The sequence below is a fragment of the Macaca nemestrina genome, chromosome 18, assembly GCF_043159975.1.
Source record: "Macaca nemestrina isolate mMacNem1 chromosome 18, mMacNem.hap1, whole genome shotgun sequence".
Lineage (NCBI taxonomy): Eukaryota > Metazoa > Chordata > Mammalia > Primates > Cercopithecidae > Macaca > Macaca nemestrina.
The window spans coordinates 21,209,218-21,229,110 of NC_092142.1; the positions used below are offsets into that span (position 1 = coordinate 21,209,218).

General features: G+C 44.4%; 2 protein-coding genes across 6 annotated transcripts in view; one reads left to right on the forward strand and one right to left on the reverse strand.

Moving 5' to 3' along the window:
* Positions 1-19,893, reverse strand: part of LOC105485007 (immunoglobulin superfamily member 6) — a 67,723-nt gene that overhangs the window by 33,240 nt on the left and 14,590 nt on the right. The window lies entirely within an intron of this gene.
* The window catches only part of LOC105485009 (otoancorin), a 96,169-nt gene that overhangs the window by 5,894 nt on the left and 70,382 nt on the right, over positions 1-19,893 (forward strand). For all 5 annotated transcript variants that reach the window (XM_011747161.2, XM_071084231.1, XM_071084230.1 and 2 more), the window contains exons 2-8: positions 9,749-9,843; positions 10,152-10,180; positions 10,273-10,303; positions 10,421-10,448; positions 13,023-13,110; positions 15,541-15,672; positions 17,711-17,946. In XM_011747161.2, coding sequence (XP_011745463.2) covers positions 9,753-9,843; positions 10,152-10,180; positions 10,273-10,303; positions 10,421-10,448; positions 13,023-13,110; positions 15,541-15,672; positions 17,711-17,946 — 635 coding nt within the window. In that variant the 5' untranslated portion in view covers positions 9,749-9,752. The remainder of the gene's footprint in view (positions 1-9,748; positions 9,844-10,151; positions 10,181-10,272; positions 10,304-10,420; positions 10,449-13,022; positions 13,111-15,540; positions 15,673-17,710; positions 17,947-19,893) is intronic.

Below are 19,893 nucleotides of genomic sequence, written 5' to 3' on the forward strand. Positions count from 1 at the left end.
GGTGTTTTATGTTTGTTTGTTTTGTTTCTTTCTTTTTTATTTGAGATGGAGTATCACTCTTGTCGCCCAGGCTGGAGTGAAATGGGATGATCTCGGGTCACTGCAACCTCCACCTCCCGGTTCAAGCGATTCTGCTGCCTCAGCCTCCCGAGTAGCTGGAATTACAAGCATGTGCCACAATGCCCGGCTAAGTTTTTATATTTTTAGTAGAGATGGAGTTTCACCATGTTGGCCAGGCTGGTCTCAAACTCCTGACCTCAAGTGATCTGCCCGCCTTGGCCTCCCAAAGTGCTGGGATTACAGGTGTGAGCCACCACACACAGACATGATATGTTTGAATCAGGATCCAAATAAAGTCTAGATTCTACAAGTGATCTATCTTTTAAGTTGTTTTTGAGTCCACAGGTTCTCTTTCTCTCTCTCTGTAATTGGCTAAAGAAACTAGGTTGTTTGTTTTGGGGAGTTTTCCACAGTCTTGATTTCTCTGACTGCACCTAGTTTACTGACAAACGTCTTGGCAATGGGGGTGCCATGGGCGTCTCAGTCCTTAAAACTCACCTAATTTCTCCATAAACTTACTTTCTTGATGATATCATTCAGGGTTTAAATACATACTGACTATCTGGGGCCGGGCGCAGTGGCTCATGCCTGTAATCCCAGCACTTTGGGAGCCCGTGGCGGGTGGATCCCTTGAGGTCAGGAGTTTGAGACCAGCCTGCCCAACACGGTGAAACCCCGTCTCTACTAAAAACACAAAAATTAGCCGGGCATTGTGGCACAAGCCTGTAATCCAGCTACTCAGGAGGATGAGGCACGAGAATCACTTGAACCCGGGAGGCAGAGGTTGCAGTGAGCTGAGATCGCACCACTGCACTCCAGCGTGGGTGACAGAGGGAGACTCTGTCCCCCCCTCAAAAAACCCCAAAACAAAAGAACAAACAAATGAAAAAAACTACTGACTATCTCTGTTTCAGTAGCTGCTTCTGACTGCACCTCTCCCCTGACCTGCAGGCTCAAACATCAAACTGCCTACTTGCTGTGCTATCTGCACTCTAAAAGGCTTCTCAAGCTTAGTATGTCCAAAACTGAGCTCCAGGGATTCTCCCCTAAACTCGGAACTCCTATGGTTTTCCCATGTCCCTCTCTACATGCTCAGGCCAAATCCTTGATGTCGTCTTTGACCCATCTATTTCTTTTATTCCCTACATTCAATCTTTTGGTTCCGCCTTCCAAATACCTCCAAAATCCAACCACTTCTCACCACCTTCACTGCTATCAGTGACCAAGTTATTGTCATCTCTTTCCTAGATTGGTCTGCCTCCTACAGCCATTGTTCCACTCCAGGGTATTCTCAACACAGCGATCAATGTGCTTGATCCAGTTAAAATAAAAGTCAGGGCCAGGCACAATGGCTCAGGCCTGTGATCCCAGCACTTTGGGAGGCCGAGGTAGGTGAATCACTTGAAGTCAGGAGTTGGAGACCAGCCTGGCCAACAGGGCGAAACCCTGTCTCTACCAAAAATACAAAAATGAGCTGGGCGTGGTGGAGGGCACCTATAATCCCAGCTACTTGGGAGGCTGAAGCAGGAGAATCGCTTGAGCTGGGAAGTGGAGTTTGCAGTGAGCTGAGATTGTGCCACTGCACTCCAGCCTGGGCGACAGAGTGAGACGCCATCTCAAACAAAACAAAACAAAAAGCAAAAACAAGTCAGAGCATCCATCCTGGCTTACATCCCTTCAGTGGCTCCCACTTCCCTCCAAGTAAAAGTCAGAGTGCTCACAATGGGCTGAAAGATCCTACTCACTCTGGCCCTGATATCTCTCCAACCCCATGTCCTACTGTTACATCCTCTTCATGCAATTTACTGAAGAACATGCAAATTATGCTCCTAATGTCAAAGCCTTTGCACTGTCATTTCCTTTTTTTTTTTGAACTTTCTTTCTCCAGATATTCCCGTGATTCATTCTTTCACTTCCTGAGGTCTCTGCTTAAATGTCACTTCCTCAGGTCTTCCCTGACCACACTGTCTATAACAGTACCTGGTCCTTCTTTGGCTCCTTTTTCCTACCTGGTTGTATTTTTCTGCATGGCACTCATCACTCCCTGACATAATATAGTTATTTGATTATCTATTTATTTTCTGCCTGGTTCATTCCAACGCACCAGCAGGGAGTTAATTTTGTAAACTGCCGTATTCTCAGAGCATAGAATAATGCCTGGCTCACAGCAGTACTCAACAAATATTTGAAGAATGAAAGCATGAAATAATTACACAAACATAAATATGTATTATAGCTGTGCTTGGTGCTATAAAAGAGAAGTATTGGCCTTTTCTTCTGGCTAATTCTTTGGCCTGGTCAGAGAATTCAGGGAAGGCTTCATTGAAGACTTGAAATTTACAATGAATTGATCTTAGCTGTGCAAAGAGAAAGGGGAAGAATCCTCTGGGCCGAGGAACAGCCTGTGAGAGGGTCTTAATTTGGGGAAGATAGCAACTTGGAGGGACAGATAGATGGCCCGGGCAGGAACTCTGGGGAATGAGGGGCAAAGAGGCGGGTGATAAAGTCACTGAAAAAGCTTTGGGCTTTATCTTGAGGGTAATGGGGAGAGGAGGAGGGTGACATGAGTTTACTGAGATGGTGTTTTTCAAAACAGCATCTGTTTGAAAACAGCAATCTGGTTTATTTGCTTATTTAATAAGCTTGTATACACAGCTGACTTTGTGTCAAGCCCTGTTGGATGTGATTCACTATTAACAACTCATTTTACCCTCATACGACACAATGATGCTGGTACCATCATTAATCTCATTTTACAGATGAGAAAATTGGAGTGCAGAGAGATTAAGAAACTTGTCCAAGGCTGGGCACAGTGGCTCACGCCTGTAATCTCAGCACTTTGGGAGGCCAAAGCAGGTGGATCACTTGAGGTCAGGAGTTCGAGACCAGCCTGGACAACATGGTGGGAACCCGTCTCTACTAAAAATACAAAAATTAGCCTGGTGTGATGGTGGGTACCTGTAATCCTAGCTACTCAGGAGGCTGAGGCAGGAGAATCGCTTGAACCTGGGAAGCAGAGGTTGCAGTGAGCCTACATTTTACCACTGCACTCCAGCCTGGGTAAGAGAGTAAGACTCCATATCAAAAAAAAAAGAAAGAAATTTGTCCAACATCTCACAGCTAGTAAGTGGCAGAGATGTGATTCAGAACAGGTGACTGGCTCCACAGTCCATGCTTTTCCATTTCTGTTTGATACTGACTTCTGTGAGGTATAAATTTACATGCAATACAATGCATGCTAAGTGTACAGTTCTCTGATAAATGTATGTATCTGTGTGAGAACCACCATAATCAAGATACAGAAAATGGAGGCTGGGTGCAATGGCATCCACCTGTAATCCCAGGACTTTGGGAAACTGAGGTGGGAGGATTGCTTGAAACCAGGAGTTTGAGACCAGCTTGAGCAATATAATGAGACCTTATCTCTACAAAAAAAATTTTCCATCACCCCAAGAAGTTTCCTTGTGCCCTGTTGCAATAAACTTTTCTCATTGCACCCTAATAATGTCCCAGACCATTTCTAACTTGTTTTCTGTCACTGAAGATTATTCTGCATAATCTAGAGTTTCACGGAAATGGAATCATATGTTGTGTGGTCTTTTTAGACTGGCTTCTTTTGCTCAGCATAAGCATGATGTTTCTGAGGTTCATCCGTGTTGTTGCCTATATCGGTAGTGTATTCCTTTTCCTATGCACATAATGTGTGTTTTTTCCCTTTGGATGCTTAAAAATGTATTATTTTATTTATTTAAAAAATTGACATATACGCCGGGCATGGTGGCTCATGCCTGTAATCCCAGCACTTTGGGAGGCCAAAGCGGGCAGATCACCAGAGGTCAGGAGTTCCAGACCAGCCTGACCAATATGGCGAAACCCTGTCTCTACTAAAAATACAAAAATTAGCTGGGTGTGGTGGTGCATGCCTGTAATCCCAGTTACTTGGGAGGCCGAAGCAGGAGAATCGCTTGCACCTGGGAGGCAGAGGTAGCAGTGAGCTGAGATTGCACCACTACACTCCAGCCTGGGTGACAGAGTGAGACTCCATCTCAAAAAAAAAAAAAAAAAAAAAAATTTGACATGTAATAATTGCACATATTTATGGGGTACATAATGATGTTTTGATGTGTATGATGTATGGTGATCAGATCAGGGTAATTAGCATGTCTACCATCTCAAACATGTCTCATTTTCTGTTCAATATCCTCCTTCTAGGTATTTGAAACCATATATTATTGTTAACTATTGTCATCCTACAGTGGTACAGAATACTATAACTAAATTAAAAAGAATTGTGTGGTCGGGGATGGTGGCCTATGCCTGTATTCCTAGCACTTTGGGAGGCTGAGGTGGGAGGATTGGGCCAGGAATTTGAGACCAGCCTGGGAAGCATAGCAAGAACCCATTTCTACAAAAACTAAAAAAATTAGCTGGGCATGATAGTACATGCCTGTATTCTCAGCTCCTCAAGAGGCTGAGGCCAGAGGATCGCTTGAACCCAGGAGTTCAAGGCTGCAGTGAGCCATGATCATGCCACTGCACTGCAGGCTGGGTGACAGAGACAGACTCTGTCTCTCAAAAAAATAAAAAAGAATTTGAAATAATTAGAGATTCGTAGAAAGTTGCAAAAGAAATATCCTGTGTACTCTTCACCCAGTTTTCCCCATTGGTTACATGTTATATAACAACAGTACCATATAAAACTCAGGAAATCATGGTACAAATTCAGGGCTTATTCAGATTTCACTAGTTTTACATGGACTTCTTTGTGTGTATATTTTATATCGTTTTCTTCAATTTTGTGACATGTGTAGATTAATGTAACAGCTACCCTAACTAGGACCCAGAACTCTCCTGGTGATCACAAGCCTCCTTCATACATCCCTTGATAGCCTTATCTCCCTTTCCCCATGGCGAATACTAATCTGTTCTCCATTTCTATAATTTTATTTCAAGAATGTTTTATAAATGGAATCATCAGTATATAACTCTCAGTGATTAGCTTTCTTCCCTCAGCATAATTCCCTGTAGGTCCATCAATAGTTGTTGCCTGTATCAATAGTTCGTTTTCACTGCTGAGTAGTATTCAATGGCATGGACATATCACAGTCAGTTTAACCATTCACCTATGGAATGACATTTAGATTGGTTCAATTTTTTGGCTACTATGAGTAAAGATGCTATGAACATTTGTGTACAGGTTTTTTGTTGTTGTTGTTTTTGTTTTGTTTTGTTTTGTTTTGAGATGGAGCCTTGCACTGTCGCCCAAGTTGGAGTGCAGTGGCACAATCTTGACTCACTGCATCACTGCAAGCTCTGCCTCCCCGGTTCACACCATTCTCCTGCCTCAGCCTCCCTAGTAGCTGGGACTACAGGTGCCCGCAACCACATCTGGCTAATTTTTTCTGTTTTTAGTAGAGATGGAGTTTCACTGTATTCTCATTAGCAATGTGTGAGTGATCCAGTTTCTCGTCATCCTTTCCAGTTAATGGCATTATGGTTTTATTTATCTTTTAATTTATGTTTGAGATGAAGTCTCACTCTGTTGCCCAGGCTGGAGTGCAGTGGCGTGATCTTGGCTCACTGCAACGTCTGCCTCCCCGGTTCAAGCAATTCTCCTGCCTCAGCCTCCTGAGTAGCTGGGACTACAGGCATGAGCCACCACGCCCGGCTAATTTTTGTATTTTTAGTAGAGATGGAGTTTCACCATGTTGGCCAGGCTGGTCTCGAATTCCTGATTTCAGGTGATTCACCCACCTCGGCCTTCCAAAGTGCTGGGATTACAGGCGTGATTCACTGCACCCAGCCTCATTATGGTTATTTTTTATTTTAGCCATCTGATAGGTTTACGCTGTAGTTTCAATGGTAATTTTCCTAATGGCTAAAAATGCTGAGTATCTTCCCATGTATTTATTTGCTATCTGTATATATACTTTGATGATATACCTACTCATGTCTTCTGCTCATTTTCTGATTGGATTGCTTATTTATTTACTTTTTAGTATTGAGAGTTTTTTCCCATATAGTCTAGATGCAACTCCTTTTTGTTGGATTTTTTTAAAAAATCATTTTTTAAAGCAATTTGATTATTATATATGCCTTGGCATGACTTTCTTCATGATTCCTCTGCTTGGGGTTGGTTGAGCTTCTTGGATCTATGGATCCGTAGTTCTATCAAACTTTACACAAATTGGTCATGAGGTCATGTTTTCCCTCCCTCCCTCCCTCCCTCCCTCCCTCCCTCCCTCCCTCCCTCCCTCCCTCCCTCCCTCCCTCCCTTCCTTCCTTCCTTCCTTCCTTCCTTCCTTCCTTCCTTCCTTCCTTCCTTCCTTCCTTCCTTCCTTCCTTCCTTCCTCTCTCTCTTTTTCAGTCTCACTCTGTTACCCAGGCTGGAGTGCAGTGGTGCAATCTTGGCTCACTACAACTTCTGCCTCCTGGGTTCAAGTGATTCTTGTGCCCCAGCCTTCTGAGTAGCTGGGATTACAGCCACCACACCCGGCTAATTAATTTTTTTTTTTTTTTTGTAGAGATGGGGTTTCACCATGTTGGCCAGGCTGGTTTTGAACTCCTGGCCTCAAGTGATTTGCCCACCTCAACCTTCCAAAGTGCTGGGATTACAGGCGTGAGCCACTGTGCCCACTCATGATTTATTCAGATACTTTTCTGCCACCCCCTCCTTTCCTGGGACTCCAATTACACATATTTCAAATAGTTTCATATTGCTCCAGAGACCTCTGAATTTTTTCGGTCTTTTTCCCCCTGCATTTTACTTTGGATAATTTATTTTGCTATGACTTCAAGTTCACTAATTTTTCTTCTGCAGTGTCCAATATGCTGTTAACTCTATCCAGTGTATTTTTCATTTCAGATATTATATTTTTATCTCTAGAAATTCATCTTGGGGTTTATTTTGTACCTATCATGTCTCTCCCTCTAACATGCTCACTGTTTTCCCTATTTTCTTGAACTTACAGAGTGTATTTATAATAAACATCCTTGTCCATTAATTGGATCTTCTGTGTCATTTCTGGATCTGTTCTATTGATTGGATTTTTCTCCTGACAATCAGCCATATTTTCCTGCTTCCTTGTATGCCTGGTAATTTTTATTTATTTATTAAAAAATTTCTTTGACACAGGGTCTCGCTCTGTCACCCTGGCTGGAGTGCAGTGGCAAAATCATGGCTCACTGCAGCCTCAACTTTCCAGGCTTCAGTGATCCTCCTACCTCAGCCTCCTGAGTAGCTGGGCACCTGCTACATCCCTGGCAAATTTTTGCATTTTTGGTAAAGACAGAGTTTCACCATGTTGCCCAGGCTGGTCACAAACTCCTGAGCTCAGGCAATTCACCCTCCTTGGCCTCCCAAAGGGCTGGGATTACACGCATGAGCCACTGTGCCTAGCCTGCCTGGTAATTTTTGATTGGACGCTGGACACTTTGGATTTTACATTGCTGGGTTTTTTTTCTTTTTCTTTTTTTTTCTTGCTCCATCTTCTGGTTTTCTAAAGTTTCTGGGTTTTATCATACTGCTTTAAATATTGTTGGGTTTTGTTCTGGAATGCAATTCAGTTACTTGGAATCAATTAGATCCTTCCAAGACTTGCTTTTGAGCTTTGTTAGGGCACATCTAGAATAAACTTTAGTCTAGGGCTAATTTGGCCTATCATAGAGGTAATTATTCTTTGATGATTGACCCTGATGCCCAATGTATTTGGAGATTTTTCCATTGCAGCTTGTAGGAGCTATTCTCATTCCCCTGTGAGGTCCAAGGATTGCTCTGCATACAGGTGGTTCATTCTCCAGCCTCAGGTGGTTTCTTACAAGCATGGGTAGATAAATATTCAGCCAAAGACTCAAAAGACCCTTCTTCAGATCTCCAGAACTTTCTCTCTGTGCAACTTCCTCCTCTCCAAGTATTCTTCCTATGGATTCTAGCTGCCTTGATTTCCCTGAAGTTCCACTCTGTCTCTTCTGCTCAGTGAGACCTGTAGGCTCTGTTTGAATTCTCCCTCCTTGTGCTATGGGCTGGAGACTCCAGGCACTGAGCAGGAGCAATTACAGAGTTCAGCTTGTTTGCTTTCCTTGCTCAGGGATCTCAGTCTTGTACTACCTGCTGCCCAATGTCTGAAAAACCTTTGCACCCACATATTTTTAATTGTTTAAGGCAGGAAGGTTTACCCATTGCCAATTACTCCATCATAGCTAGAATAAAATTATAACTAATTTCTTTTTATTGTTATTACCGAATGGTATCCACTGAATGGAGATACCATGTTTAACCTTTCACCTGTTATTGCATATGTGATTCTTTGCAATATCTGGCTACTATGAATGAAGCTATACAAATCTTTGTGTAGACATGTTTTCATTTCTCTTGCTTAAACACCTAGGAGTGGCATGTCTTGATCATAGGTTATTGTATATTTAGGTCTGTAAGACGCTGTCAGTTTTCCCAAGCAGCTGTATCAGAGTTCCCGTTGTTCCATATCATCACCAACATTTGATAGTCAGTCTTTGAAATTTTTACCCATTCTAATGACTTTATAGTGGTCTCGTTGTGGGTTTAGTTTGCTAGTTCTTGTTAGCTGTGATAATCAGTTGCGTGCTTATTGGCCATTTTTACATCTGTTTTTATGAAGTTTAACTTCGTATCTTCTTTTTTTTTTTTTTTTTTTTGAGACAGAGTCTTGCTCTGTTGCCCAGGCTGGAGTGTAGTGGCGCGATCTCGGCTCACTGCAAACTCCGCCTCCCGGGTTCACGCCATTCTCCTGCCTTAGTCTCCTGAGTAGCTGGGACTACAGGCGCGTGCCACCACGCCCGGCTAATTTTTTTGTATTTTTAGTAGAGACGGGGTTTCACCGTGTTAGCCAGGATGGTCTTGATCTCCTGACCTCATGATATGCCCACCTCGGCCTCCCAAAGTGCTGGGATTACAGGTGTGAGCCACTGCACCTGGCCAACTTCATATTGTTTTTACATTTTTTCCCCTTGGCTTGTATATCTTCTTATTTAATTATAAGAGTAGTTTTTATATTCTGTATATACATTTCTTGCAGATAAAATAGAGTCTATACTTTTTTTTCAGACAGAGTCTCGCTCTGTTGCCTAGGCTGGAGTGCAGTGGCACAATCTTGGCTCATTGCAACCTCTACCTCACAGATTCAGGCAATTCTTCTGTCTCAGCCTCCCAAGTAGCTGGGACTACAGATATGCACCACCAAGCAGTTAATTTTTGTATTTTTAGTAGAGACAGGGTTTCACTATGTTGGCCAGGCTGGTCTCAAACTCCTGACCTCAAGTGATCCACCCACCTTGGCCTCCCAAAGTGCTGGAATTACAGGTGTGAGCCACCATGCTTGGCCCAGAGTCTACTTTTGACCATGCCTTTTTGCTGGATTGAGAGGAGTCAGAGGTAGTGGTAAGATAAACAGGCCATTGTAGTCACCAAGGAGAGAGATGATAGTGTCTTAGACTAGAATGTGGGTTTAGATGGAGGAAAGTAGGTGAATTTTAAAATTATTTTTAAAAAGATTTCAAGGGATTCTGGATCTACTTGGTTTTTCCTTTTGTCTTCTGAATGTCTCTATATATGTATGTTTATATACATGTTTAAATATGTATGTGTGTGTGTGTATATATATATATATATATATTTAAACCTGAATCACTTCTATGCTTAAATTAACTACAGGAGAATGTCTCAGGAACCCACGACATACTCCCTTTTCCTATTTCTTTTTCTGAGTCATGGAGTGTCGAGTTATACAGTGCCAAATTCCAGGCAGGGTAAGTCCTGAGGGAAGAATCACCCTTTGTGGTTTCCACACAGTTTAGGGAATGTGGTGGGATAGATACATTAGGTACATGATGCTGTAAGTTGTTTTTTTTTGGGGGGGTGTGCATGTATGATTTTTCAGGATTATTCTAAGAGGATTTTTCAAGCCACGGTTTTCTCAGAGTGGACAGTTATAATTCAGATTCACTAAAAATTTCCTTTATGAGTGGCTTTCTGGGGCTTTTCCCCTAACCTGTATTTGTAGTTTTGAAGGTCACACAATTCAATTCTAGTTATACATTCAATGGCTTTCTTACAGATTTGCATCCATTGTTGCAAAAAATGGCGGTGAGTATTCTATTTTCTCTTAATCAGAATCCCCTCTACTGGAATTGCCAACTTTTGGATGTTATACTTGATGTTATCTCTTTGCCTTTTAGGAAGAAATAATAGATGGAAGCTATCTGAATGGTAATGTGCCCCCTCGGTCTCCACTTGCTGCTTCTAAGAATTTCAAACAGAATGCGGCTGTGATCTCTCTGGAATGATTCCTTTTAAAGATGTCTTTTCATTTTATTCCCATTGTAGCACTGCTGGATCTCATACAGTTTCAAAGGTAACCTGCCCTAGAGGAGAGGGGAAGGGATGGGATAGATTTTTAATAAAAATTCTTAATGGAAGTTTCTTAATTGTAAAAAGTAATATGTGCTCATTACAAAAAATGTCAATCAATGCACAATGTTTTAAAAGTCAACACCCTTGCTCCACAGACATCATTCTTCCTCACTCTAGCGTAAGAGCCTTTTTTTTTTTTTTTTTTTTTAAACGGAGTTTCACTCTTGTGGCCCAGGCTGGAGTGCAGTGGTGCTATCTTGGCTCACTACTGCAACCTCTACCTCCGGGGTTCGAGCAATTTTCCTGCCTCAGCCTCCTGAGTAGCTGGGAATACAGACACCCATCACCACACCCGGCTAATTTTTGTATTTTTAGTAGAGATCGGTTTTCACCATGTTGGCCAGGCTGGTCCCAAACTCCTGACCTCAGGTGATCTGCCCACCTCAGCCTCCCAAAGTGCTGGGATTACAGGCATTAGCCACCGTGCCCGGCCTAAGAGCTGAAATTTATTGAGTGCTTTCTATGTAGTCGGTATTCTACTAAGTGCTTGGTATAGAAACAATCTAATCCTCACAAGTGCCACACAAGGTAGGTCCTGTTGTTATCCCATTGCACACAACGGTGAAACTGAGGACCAGGAAGGGTAAATCAAGGCCACACAACTGGGATGTGAACCAGTGGCCTGGCTCCAGGACCCATTTCCTTTACTTTTGCGCTATAAGCTGCATATAGACAGATACCAGGGACATGGGGCAGGGAGGTAGGTAGTGTGGAAATGCCAATATTAATAAACAATTCTAATATGATGAGTACTATGAAGGAGAAGAAATAGGGATCTTGGGGCCCCATGTCAGGGATACCCAGTTATGTTGAAGTGAAAGATCCCCATAGCCCCTCCTTTCCCTAAGATAACACCAATGGATACTTTTGGATATATTCTTTCAGTCTAAGTATTTTATTTATTAATTTAACCATCCATCCATCCATCCATCCATCCATCCATCCATCCATCCATCCGTCTCTTTATAAGATTACAGGCCAGGCACGGTGGCTCATGCCTGTAATTCCTGCACTTTGGGAGGCCGAGGTGGGCAGATCACGAGGTCAGGAGTTGGGGACCAGCCTGGCCAACATAATGAAACCCTGTCTCTACTAAAAGTACACAAAAATTAGCCAGGCATGGTGTTGCGTGCCTGTAGTCCCAGCTACTCGGGAGGCTGAAGCAGGAGAATCACTTGAACCCAGGAGGCAGAGGTTGTAATAAGCCAAGATTGAGCCACTGCACTACAGCCTGGGCAACAGAGTGAGACTCCGTGTCAAAACAAACAAACAAACAAACAAACAAAAGATTACAAAAGGCTATTCATAGGCTGGGCATGGTGGCTCACCTCTGTAATCCCAGCACTTTGTGAGGCCAAGTTGGGAGGATCGCTTAAGGCCAGGAGTTCCAGCCCAGCCCAGCCCGGCCAACATGACAAAATCCCGTCTCTACTAAAAATACAAAAATGAGCTGGGTGTGGTGGTGCACACCTGTAATCCCAGCTACTCAGGAGGCTGAGGCAGGAGAATCGCTTGAACCTAGGAGGCAGAGGTTGCAGTGAGCCGAGATTGCACCACTGCACTCCAGCCTGGGTGACAGAGTGAGACTCTGTCTCAAAAAAAAAAAAAAAAAAAAAAGAAAAGAAAAGGCTATTCATGAGCATTTACTGTGTGTTGGGCACTACCTTACACAGTTTTCATGTGTGAACAAATTTTAATCTCACAGTTGTTGGCAATATTTCATAGAAAGGGAAACTGAGGCACAAAAATTTAGCAAATTGTCTCAAGTCACACAGCTAAGTGATGAAACTAGGATTCAAATCCAGTTTGGAGCCCACACTCTTAACTATGCTATTCCAGCCTCTCATGGTATACCTAGCATCTGCTTCTTAAATGTACATCTTTCTAACTCAATCAGTTTGTAGTCAATCTAAGTAGATTGTTAATGGAAATTAGAATATTGCATACAGCTTAGAAACTTGGGAATTGGCTTTGAGAGAATGGGATCCAGGCAGATTCCTAGAATTGGAAACTCTTCTATCACTGTGACTGGTTAAGAAATTTTTTACTTCAGGCTGGGCACCGCGGTTCACTCCTGTAACCCCAGCACTTTGGGAGGCAGAGGTGGGAGGATTGCTTGAGCCCAGGAGTTTGAGATCAGCCTGGGCAACATAGTGAGACCCCATCTCTACAAAAAATAAACAAAATTAGCTGGGTGTGGTGGCATGCACCTGTGATCCCAGTTGCTTAGGTGGCTGAGGTTGGAAGATCACTTGGGCTGGGGAGATTGAGGCTGCAGTGAGCCGTGATCGTGCAACAGAGCAAGACCCTGTTAAAAAAAAAAGAAAAGAAAAAAGAAAGAAAGAAAAGAAAAGAAAAAAGGAAAGAAAAGAAAAGAGAAACCTCCCACTTCCAAGCACAAAGTTTCTAACACCCCTGGTCCATCCCGACCTGTCCCCTGGGCACTTAGCTAGTACGGTAGTGCTTGTAGGAGAATCTGTCATTGTGATCTTTTCCCATCTGTCTTCAACTGAAGCTCCCACGTGTGGACGGATGACCTGTCCCACAGAGTCCTGGCCTATCTGAATTCCCGGAATGTTGCCTTCACCATCTCCAGCCTGCAGGTGTGTACCTGAGACCCATCTTTCTGTTCCCATCTCAGTGCTCAGGGATTGCAAACTCAGGGGCCAGGTAAATTGGAGAAGTGGGCTGGATGTAGAGACAGTCTTTACTTCTGCAAGGAAAAGGGTTCTGTACAGTTCTTCTTGAAACGTGATATAAGATATTTTGTCTTTCTTTCATTTTCCCACCTTTGATGGAGACATGATATATTAGGGTATAGGCTGAGCTGCTATAACAAAAAGACCCCCAGAGGACAACAGCTCAAACAGTTTAGTTTATTTCTTTCTCATGTAATAGTCCAGAGCTAAGTGGGAGAGCCACAGAGAAAAGGCAGCTGTATTCCATGAGGTTATCCAAGGACCCAGGTTCCTTTTATCTTTTTGCTTTGTCATCTCCTGGGGAGTTATTGCCCATGTGGTGGAAACACCACACCCCTTCTCCAATGCAGGGGAAGGGTGAGAAGAAGAAGACAAGGGTAAGCATCTTCTCTTCTGAGGATATGACTTGCAAGTTACACAATTCCCTCTGCACACATTAGCTTGACTCACATACCATAGTCACATCTTACTGCAAAGGAGACATGTACCCAATTAAAAGTTGAAGGGTTCAATTGATGAAGATCAGTGAGAGAGTGGATATTTGGATATAGTGATCAGTCTTTCTACCATGGGTCCAAGAAATGTATTTTTTCCTCTTTTAACTCTACTGTAATGAAAACAATAGCACAAGCGTGTTGATAGGTGGCAAAGGATATTTGCCTTAAGGGGCAATAGGGCTCATGCCTGCGGTGGTGACTGCGGCGAACTGCACAGCACCTGCCCGACTATTAGCCTAGTGTGGCATGTTGTGTCTTTTTCATCACACTGTGGATAACACAGAAAATTGGAGAAAAATTCTTTCAGTATTGAGAAACAATTATTCAGTTTAGCAAAAGGCCATTTATGTCATTAATTAATGAATAAAGTTCTGACATGTCTTCATTGTTTCCATTTTTACTTACATTTTATTGAAAATGGAAACATCAACCAACATTGATGTCACAAATATACTCAGAGAGCTTGTTGTCTGCCAGGTCCCAGGACAGCCATTAGCTGGAGGTGGCTGTTGGCCCCACATGGCATCTGCTTTTCTTCTCTTCATCAGTCAGGGCAACTGAAGGAGAAGCAATGCTTGCCCTCTTTCTCTAGCAGTAATGGATACTCATGAGATGTATCTACTTTAACCTGATATATCTCTTCCTGTGTATATACCATATTCATTTATTCATTCAATATCTACTGAGTTAACAACTGCTTTTTGCCAGGCATGGCTCCAGACACTGAGGTCTCAGTAGAGAACAAGACAGTCATGATACTACCCACAGGACCTTTCATTTTAGGGGTGAGGCTTTAAGTAAGCCATTATTCACCTTGGTCAAGATAGAGAATAATAGCTGGCACTATTGAGCACTTACTGTGTGCTAGCCACTATCGAAAACACTTTACACACTGAATCCTCATAATAACCCTATGTGGTAAGTTCTCTTATTGCCTCCATTTTGCAGGTAAGAAAACTGAGGCCCACAAGAAGTGTTGCTGATTTAGCAAATAAAAATACAGATGTGGCTCTGCGTGGTGGCTCATGCCTGTAATCCCAACACTTTGCGAGGCATAAGTGGGAGGATTGTTTGATACCAGGAGTCGGAGACAAGCCCTGGCAACATAGTGAGACCCTGTCTCTACAAAAACAAACAAACAAACAAACAAAAAATTAGCTGAGTGTGGTGGTGTGGCCTGTAGTCCCAGGTACTTGGAAGGCTGAGGCAGGAGGATTGCTTGAGCCCAAGAGTTTGAGGTTACACTGAGCTATGATTGTACCACTGCATTCCAGCCTAGGCAACCGAGAAAGACCCCGTCTCTAAAACAAAAACAAAAAACAGATGTCCGATTTCATTTGAATTTCAGATAAACAATGAGTGATTTTTTTTTTTTTTTGAGACGGAGTCTCACTCTGTTGCCCAGGCTGGAGTGCAGTTGTGCCACCTTAGCTCACCACAACCTCCATCTCCCAGGTTCAAGTGATTCTCCTGCCTCAGCCTCCTGAGTAGCTGGGACTACAGGTGCATGCCACCATGCCTGGCTAAATTTTGTATTTTTAGTAGAGATGGGGTTTCACCATGTTGGCCAGGATGGTCTTGATCTCTTGACCTCGTGATCCACCCGCCTTGGCCTCCCAAAGTGCTGGGATTACAGGCATGAGCCACCGCGCCTGGCCTCTCACTTTTACATGTTGGTGGCTAATGAGGAATTTGGAGCTGGCCCAACCAGACTGCTGGCCACCAGTTGTGGTCTCTGCAGGGAATGAGGTGGCCGGGCTGGGCCGCTGGCCATGGTGCTGACCATGTGCTCCTGCTCTTTCTGTTCTCACCGACTCTCCCAACACCCCCAATACAGGCAGCCGTGGGAAACCACCTGGAGCAGCGTCTGCACCAGCCCCAGAAGCTGCTGGAGGACCTGAGGAAGACAGATGCCCAGCAGTTCCGCACTGCTATGAAATGCCTCTTAGAAGACAAGAAGGACCGCTTGGTGAGGCGCTCTTGGCATCCCGGGGATAGAGGAAGTCCAGCACCACGTGGTGTTGTTGAATTGAATAAAATGGAGCCTGACTTAGGCCTTGGCCCTTTTCCTCTCTCCTTCTGCCTCCTCCAACCCCCTGGGAGCTTTAGGATCTAAGTTTTCTCACTTACTTTCTCCAAAGTTAAAATGAAGAGCCTTATAATTTTCTATTTTATTTTTGTTTTAGACAGAGTCTTACTCTGTCACTCAGGCTGGAGTGCAGGGGCACAATCTCAGCTCACTGCAACTTCTGCCCCCTGGGTATAAGTGATTCTTGTGCTTCAACCTCCCAAGTAGCTGGGATTACAAGTGTGTGCCACCATGCCTGGCTAATTTTTGTATTTTTAGTAGAGATGAGATTTTGCCAGGCTGGTCTCGAACTCCTGGCCTCAAGTCATTTGCCTGCCTTGGCCTTCCAAAGTGCTGGGATTACAGGTGTGAGCCACCATGCCTGGCCTAATTCATATTTTTGTGAGTACTAAGAAATGAGGGGTTCTAATTGAGGATCTGAGGATCTCCTGATTGTTTGGGTGAATAAACATCCACTAATAAAAATTACTATGCACCAGTGGACACAGAGATCCTGTCCTCAAGGAGCTCACAGTCTGGATGGGAGACAAAAAACAGAAGCAGTTAATTTCCACAAAATGAGGTTAGTGATCCAAGAATATCACAAAGCAAGGCCGCTGAGACTGTAAAAACTGGGACTTAAAAAAGGTAAGTCACTTGCTCAGGACATACAGATAATGGAGGCCCTGGGATTTGAACCTGGGAATGCCTGACCCTAGTACCCATGGGGTTTAACCTGTAGGACTGTCATGAGAATTAATCAGATGATGTATGTTTGCTCCAAGCTTGGCACAGTAGAGTCAATGCTCAGTAAAATGGAAGCTTTTTTTTTTTTCCCTTAGAGACAGGGGCTCACTCTGTCATCCAGGCTGGAGTGCAGTGGTGTAGTTATAGCTCACTGCAGCCTTGATATCCTAAGCCCAAGTGATCCTCCCACCTCAGCCTCTCAAGCAGCTAGGACTACAGGTGTGCGCCAGCACACCCAGCTAATTTTTAAACATTTATTTTGTAGGGATGGGATCTCCCTATGTTGTCCAGGCTGGACTCAAACTCCTGGGCTCAAGCGATCCACCTGCCTCGGCCTCCCGATGTGCTGGGGTTATAGATGTGAGCCTCTGCACCAGGCCAATCAGTCCTTTCCAAAAGCTCCCCAGATGGGCTGGGCATGGTGGCTCATACCTGTAACCCTAACACTTTGGGTGGTTGTAGGCAGATTGCTTGAGCCCAGTAGTTTGAGACCAGCCTGGGCAACATGGCAAAATTCCATCTCTACAAAAAATAGCTGAGTGTAGTGGTGTGTGCCTGTGGTCCCAGCTAGTTGGGAGGCTGAGGTGGGAGCATTGCTCAAGCCCAGGAGGTTGAGGCTGCAGTGAGCTATAATCACACCACTGCACTGCAGCCTGGGTGACAGAGCAAGACCCTGTCTCAACAATAAAATAAAACTTTTAAAAAGCTCCCCAGGTGTTTCTGATGTGCACCCAGAGGTGAGAACCACGGGCTTGGAGGAAAGACACATGAGTCCCTTTAATGCATTATAGAGTTGATGACCTGGGGGCACATAAGGGAGGGAAATCTGATTTGAAGTAGGAAGTTGGAGGGATCAGAGACTTCACCAAGGAGAGAGCAATGGAGCCCAGCCTTAAAGGATGAGCTAGATTTCACCAGAAAAAGGAGAGATGAAGAATTCCAGGTACACCAAGGGCCTGAGGTATGCTGGTCAGGTGTATCTGGAGAGTGGGAAGGTTCCAGAGTGAGTGGAGCAGATAAAGGCCTTGACTTTGTTCTGCAGGGAATGGAAAGCTCTAGAAGTTTCAACATAGCAGCATGGTGTTAAACAGTGATCCTGGCTTTCCCCACTGTTGCAATGTGTGGTCCCTCCCAGGGCTTCCAAATTGAAAGGCAGCTCTCAAGCTGACCCTGGCTTTTCTTATTGCTTTAGGACCTGAAAGACATCATCATCGACTTAGGAGAGATTCGAGAACGAGCCTTGCAGAGCCCTGGCGTGAACCGCAGCCTGTTTCTCATCACACTAGAGAGGTGTTTCCAGGTGCTGAACTCCCTGGAGTGTGTGGAGATCCTGGGCAAGGTGCTGAGGGGGTCCTCAGGCAGCTTTCTCCAGCCAGATATCACAGAGCGGCTCCCTCGGGACCTGCGCGAGGATGCCTTTAAGAATATGTGAGTGGTTTCTCCCACATTTTTTCTTTTTTTTTTGAGATGGAGTTTCACTCTGTCACCCAGGCTGGAGTGCAGTAGCGCAATCTCGGCTCACTGCAACCTCTGCCTCCCAGGTTCAAGTGATTCTCCTGCCTCAATTCCAAGTAACTGGGACTACAGGGGCGCCTACCACACCCAACTAATTTTTGTATTTTTGTAGAGATGGAATTTCATCATGTTGGCCAGACTGGTCTGGAACTCCTGACCTCAAGTGATTCACCTGCCTTGGCCTCCCAAAGCGCTGGGATTACAGGCGTGAGAGCCACCACACCAGCCACTCCCACCTTCTTAACTCATCATACTATCCTTCAGGGGCTGTAGTGAGAATTCAAAGAGGTATCACCTGGCAGCAGGGAGAAGGCAGGTGGGGACAGGTTTATATGCATGTTTTGGAGCAAAAGCTTAAAATCTGTAGAGTTAGGCTGGGTGTGGTAGCTCACGCCTGTGATCCCAGCACTTTGGGAAGCAGAGGTGGGTGGATCATGAGGTCAGCAGTTCGAGACCAGCCTGGCCAACATAGCGAAACCACGTCTCTACTAAAAATACAAAAATTAACCAGGTATGGTGGCAGGTGCCTGTAATCTCAGCTACTTGGGAGGCTGAGGCAGGAGAATCACTTGAACCTGGGAGGTGGAGGTTGCAGTGAGCCAGAATTGCGCCACTGCATTCCAGCCTGGGCGACAGAGTGAGACTCCGTATCAAAACAAAAACAAAAGCAAAACAAAACAAAAAACCACATAAACAAATACAGTGGGAAAAAAGTGTCACTAAATCCTAGCTAGATATGTTGCTTGCTTAAGTGTGTTAGTCAGATTGGGCTGCTATAACAAAAATACCACAGACTATGTGGCTAATAAACAACAAGTGTTTATTTCTCATGGTTCTGGAGACTGGGAAGTCCAAGATCAAGGTACTGGCAGACTCGGTGTCTGGTGAGGGCTCACTTTCTGGTTTATTGGCACCTTCTTGCTGTGTCCCCTTGTGGTGGAAGGGGTGAGCAAGCCCTCTGGGATCTCTTTTATAAGAGCACTAATCCCATTCATGAGGTATCCAGCCTCATGAACTAATCACCTCCTCAAAACTCCACCTCGTAATACTGTCATGTTGGGAGTTAGGATTTCAACCCATGAAATTTGGGGAAACGCAAATTTTCAGTCCATAGCACCAAGGCTGTGAACCTGGGTCTTGTTCTATTGATTTAAAAACAATCTGAGTGTGTTTTAAAGACTCATTGGCACTAAACTGAGACCTTCTTGAGGGACAGCAGGAGGAGTGACAGAGCATTGAAAAAGGAGGACTTTTCTCTTTTGAGATGCCATGCCAGCGTATGTTGGTTACAGCCAGCCCTGCATGAAATTGCGCTTTGATGTAAACCAAATTTGAGGATTGGGTCTAGGACTTGAAGGGCCATAGGCATTGCAAACACCGCCAACTTCCTCCTTTTACTAATCGTAGCACTTTATGGCCATAAAACACTTTCTTTTTTTTTTTTTTTCTGAGACGGGGTCTTGCTCTGTCGCCCAGGCTGGAGTGCAGTGGCACGATCTTGGCTCACTGCAAGCTCTGCCTCCCGGATTCAAGTGATTCTCCTGCCTCAGCTTCCCGAGTAGCTGGGACTACAGGCACCCGCCACCACGCCCAGCTAATTTTTTGTATTTTTAGTGGAGACGGGGCTTCACTGTGTTAGCCAGGATGGTCTGGATCTCCTGACCTCGTGATCTGCCCACCTCGGCCTCCCAAAGTGCTGGGATTACAGGCGTGAGCCACCGCGCCCGGCCATACAACACTCTTTCTAAATCTAAAAATGATTTAGAAGAAGGAAAAGCCCAATATGATGATAACAATGTGGGAGATTCCTTTTATCTTTTGCAGCCAAAGGGCAGTAGGTGAAACAGACAGTATACTGAC